At 39.2% G+C, this 5,000-nt stretch overlaps 1 protein-coding gene across 1 annotated transcript in view; it reads left to right on the plus strand.

The window, feature by feature from the left end:
- Positions 1-491, plus strand: part of LOC137632187 (bestrophin-2-like) — a 53,106-nt gene extending 52,615 nt beyond the window's left edge. The window contains exon 10 of the mRNA XM_068364069.1: positions 307-491. Coding sequence (XP_068220170.1) covers positions 307-491 — 185 coding nt within the window. The remainder of the gene's footprint in view (positions 1-306) is intronic.
- Positions 492-5,000: the final 4,509 nt, after the last annotated feature.

Consider the following 5,000-nt stretch of genomic DNA (forward strand, 5'->3'; position numbering starts at 1 on the left):
ACCAATTTGCTGCTGGGTATTTCTCTAAATACTGACCTCTCTTATCGTGCATTAAGAACTTGCACCACGGCCCGACAAGGGTCGTAACATAATCGGCGACGGTGACAGGATAGAGAGCTCAGGGTACCTGGTATTTTGGTCGGTGGAGGTACATTCAGATGGACTCTTCAATATTTATTTTTTTCTGTTTAAGTGGTGGCTTTCTCCCCAGAATTTATGTTTTGTTTTACGAAATGGAAGAATTTGTATTTGATCCAGCTGAGTTTTTGGGGTCAGTTGATTGCCTTTAGTATTTGCCCCTGCTAGGTAAGAAACAATTAGTTGAGTGTGCTAAGGGGTTGGGTGTTCCACGGAAGACGACGGACACCAGAGCAGAGATATTGGTAGTAGTCAGGGATAAAATAAAACAGGAGTTAGCTGAAGCTGAACATTCATTGAGTGAGAGGGAGGTAATCGATGATAGTGAGGAGAGTTTGAGTGAGGGTTTTTAAGAGGACAAAGTAAGTATGAGGGCTGGTCTAACTCTTGTTTGAGGATTCTCCAGTCGTAGGTACCATTTACAAGGGTCTAGCAAATTTTCCCCAGGGTCCGGGTAATGTGTCCCCCCCCCTGATTCTGTACCTTTCAAATCTCTGGCCCCTGTTCATGCATTGGGTGACTCCTAAGAGGAGAAGGAATACAACCTTATTTGAAAACGCATAGAGTTGCGAGAATGGAGTTTGAGGAGAACGAGCGGGTTAGGTGTCATTAAATATAGAGATGACTAGGTTGCAGGGGGCCAATTTGATAAGTTCCCCTAAAGATACCTTCCAAGATCGATTTAACATAGGTGCTGCACCAAAACTGGTGACAGTGTTTAACGAAAAGAATGTCCCTGAGTTCTTCAGGGCATTTAAGCATGTGGCCTCTGGATTGTCTTGGCCCGCAGAAATGTGGACTGTATTATTACAGTGTAGGTTAGTGGGCAAGGCAATGCGGGTGTATAATGCCTTGGAGGAGGGAGTAGCTCTGGATTACCAAAAGGTAAAATCCTTAATTTTAAAGTCTTACGACTTGGTCCGGTTTCGCAACTATGTGAAACACCCTGTGCAGTCTTTCGTGGAGTTTGCGCGTGTCAAGGAGGAACAGTTCGACGACTGGCTGAAAAGTCGTCAGATAGTCATCTTCGCTGTGTTACGTGAACTGTTGCTCCTTGAGGAAGGCATGTAGTAGGGAGTTGAGAGTTCACCTGGAGGAGGTAAAAAGTGTGAAATTGAGTAGTGCAGCTAAGTTAGCGGATGGATTTGTATTGACTCATAGTTCAGGTAGCGGTAGTTTTATGTATAAGACTTTAGATAATCAAACATCTTGCTCCCCTAATGGTAGTAGGAGAGGGGAAACCTCGTCGATTCCCCATATCCCTAAGTATGGTAATGTTAATTCTAATTCTTTTTCAGGTGATGTGGGTAGAGTCCAAGGGATGTTCCTCCCCCTAAAGTTTTTGCTAATAGAGACTTCCCAGGTGGGGGAAATAACAGGTATAATGGAAATAGAAGCTCAGCCCATAAAGGAAGCTGTTTTTGGTGAAACAAGCCCGGGCATTTACAAAACCTGTGTAATGCTCGTAGGATGTACCTACAGCGCAATAATCAAAGTCCTGTAGCCTTGGTTAATGATAAGTCAAAGGTTAGTAGCAGTAGTCCTGTAGACAGACCTGTGGTAGATAGGAGTAGTTTAGTAAATAGCAGAAAGCCTGATGCTCCTAATCCTCAATCGTGACTCAAGTATGACAAATATGTGTGGCCTGGAAAGTTGATTTTTGACTCTCGTGTTGTCCAGGTGAAGTTTTTTAGGGATACTGCTTCTTCCCGGCCATTAGTCCTGAAGAGGGCTCTGAATGGTTTTGGAAAATATATTGGAAATTTTGTATTGTTAGGAGGTTTTCCGGATTCCGTTTTGTCCGCTCCTTTGGTTAATGTTCGCATGTCATTTCCAAGGGATGATCGTGTCACTGAGTTGGCTGTGGTGGATAGTCTACCTATCCCGGGTATTGATGGTATCCTGGGAAATGCTATGCTGGATAGTGAAGGACGGGAGCTGTTCCCTATATTATCAGTAAATGCTAGTCCCATAGCTGTAATGACTCGGTCCGCAGCATATGCTGCTAATTTACTTGATGTAGAGAGTGATGATGACTTAATGTTAAGTAGTGTAGAGTTAGATGTTTTAAGGCCTGGGCCAGAAGAGAGTAGTTGTAGTGATGTAGGTGATATGAAACTTGATTGGGACAGAGATGCTTTTAATAAAGCTAAAAAAGATGAATTCAACTTTGATTTGGGCGATGTTGAGGATCTGACTAAACTTAGGTTTGGAGTTGTAAAGGGCTTATTATATAGGTTTAGTCGTACCGCATCTGATAATTTGAATAAAACTGGTCGAGTGGAACAGATTGTGGTACCTTCTCAATTTAGAAATTTTGTTTTGGAGTTAGCTCATACTAATTTTTTTGCAGGTCATGTTGGTTGTGTTAAAAACCCTTCATAGCGTGGCTGGGTATTTTTGGTGGCCTTGAATTAAATTGAGCGTGAAGCAGTCTATCAGAGAGTGTGAGACTTGTCAGGTTATGGCTAAACCAAATCAGGGGATCCCTAAAGGCCCGTTGCATCCCATACCTGCTATAGGTGATCCATTTTCTGAGTTAGTAATTGATGTGGTAGGTCACTTACCCAAAACTAAAACAGGTTACATATATTTACTAACTATCATAAATAGAGCCTCTCGCTTTCCTGAAGCTATATCTTTGAATGGTATTAATTCCAAAGATGCCTTGGAAATATTAAAGGATTTCTGTTCCATGTATGATTTCCCTCGTGTAATCCAGACCGACTGCGGGATGAATTTCACGAGTAAGGTATTCAGGGGTAAGTGTGCTGAACTGGCCATTAAGCACGTTAACAGCGTACCTTATCACCCGGAGAGTCAAGGGGTGGTGGAAAGGTTTCACCCAACCCTCAAGTCTTTCCCGAAGAAATATTGTTATGATCATGATAGTGACTGGGACAAAGCCCTCCCTTTTGCCCTCTTTGCTATCAGGAATCACCCTAACTCTTTCACCGGTGTAGCTCCTTTTGAGTTGGTATTTGGGCACAAGGTTCGTGGACCATTGGAAATTGTTTTGAAATGCTCAAATCCAACCAGAGGGAGGAAATAAATGTTAAAAGGTTTGTGGAAGACTTGAAGGGAAGAATGATTAGTGCCTGGAAGTTTGCCAGAGAAAATTTGGAACGGTCCCAGTCAGTAATGAAGAACAACTTTGACAAAAAGATAAAGGTACGTTTATTTGAACCTGGGGAGTTGGTTTTTGTGCTTAGTATGGACAAGGATAGTTTTCTCAAACCAAGATATAAGGGCCCTTGGAAGGATTTGAGGAAACTGTCAGAGGTAAACTATGAAATTGAGGCTCCCGGTTCAATCCGTAAATGTAGAATATTTCATGGTAATCGTCTGAAACCTTATATTGGTAATCAAGGTGATCCATTAGCGATAGTGTCCAAGCCTGTGTCTGTGGTATTGGACGTGCCTCCCGAGGACTCTGAAGAGTTAGGGTGTCAGATTGTTTCGGATGCATTAGGTGAAAATATGCAAAATTTGGAGATGTTAAAAAGTAGTTTAGATCATTTAAATGTTCAACCATCTGTAAGTCCCTGGAGTTCTCCTATTGTATTAGTAAAGAAAGCAGATGGTAAGTTCCGCATGTGTGTGGACTACCGTAAAGTGAACACCAATATGAAAAATTATTCTTTTCCTCTCCCTCGTATTGATGATTGTCCGGATCGGATTGGTTCTGCCAAATTTATTACTAAGCTGGGTCTTTTAAAGGGTTATTGGAAGGTTACATTGTCCGACCAAGCTCGTGAAATATCCGCATTTTTCACTTCGTTTGTCCTATACGTGTTTAAGGTTATGCCTTTTGGAATGAAAAATGCAGCACATACTTTTCAAAGGCTCATGAATAGGGTAATTTGTAGTTTGGAAGGAGTGGAAATTCATATTGATGACTTGGTAGTAAATATATATATATATATATATATATATATATATATATATATATATATATATTATATTATATTATATTATATCATATATCTATATATATATGTGTGTATATATATATATATATATATATATATATATGTATGTATGTATGTATATATATATATATATATATATATATATATGTGTGTGTGTATAAATATGTATATATATGTGTATATATATATATATATATATATATATATATATATATATATATATATATATATATATATATATATGTGTGTGTGTGTGTGTGTATGTGTATGTATATATGTGTATGTATATATATGTATGTATATATATATATGTATATATGTATGTGAATATGTATGGGTTATGTGTGTGCGTTTGTACGTAAGCATATACTTTTGTGTGAAACATAATCTCCCTATCACAATAAAAATTTAAAATATATTTAATGAAACTTTATTGTAGGAGATTATAACGAAATCTAAATATTAATAAAAAGCTTCAGTATCCAATGATAAGGTTTTTGAAGCCCTTAGGTCTGCAGGGCTAGTTGATTATTTGGCTAAGTGCGAATTGGGCCAGGCCAAGGTTTGCTATTTGGGTCACGAGGTTGGTTTAGGTCAGGTGGTTCCGAAACAAGCTAACCTCGAGGCCATTATAATTTTGAAAAGGCCTGGTAATGTTTGAGAGGTAAGAAGAGTACTGGGCATGACGGGTTATTACCGCCGATTTGTGCGTAATTACTCTGATCCTTCTCAGCCTCTTACTAGTTTATTTGAAAAAGGAAAAAAGTTCTATTGGTCGGATCAGTGTGAAGAATCTTTTAATAAACTTGAATCTGTATTAATAAATAACCCCATTTTGACTTTCCCAGATTTTCAGAAGCCTTTTATTATAGCAATAGATGCCAGTGACGTCGGCATTGGAGGTGTCCTTTTTCAGAGAAAGGAGGAGGG

The sequence above is a fragment of the Palaemon carinicauda genome, chromosome 3 (assembly GCF_036898095.1).
Source record: "Palaemon carinicauda isolate YSFRI2023 chromosome 3, ASM3689809v2, whole genome shotgun sequence".
NCBI classification, from domain to species: Eukaryota; Metazoa; Arthropoda; class Malacostraca; order Decapoda; family Palaemonidae; genus Palaemon; species Palaemon carinicauda.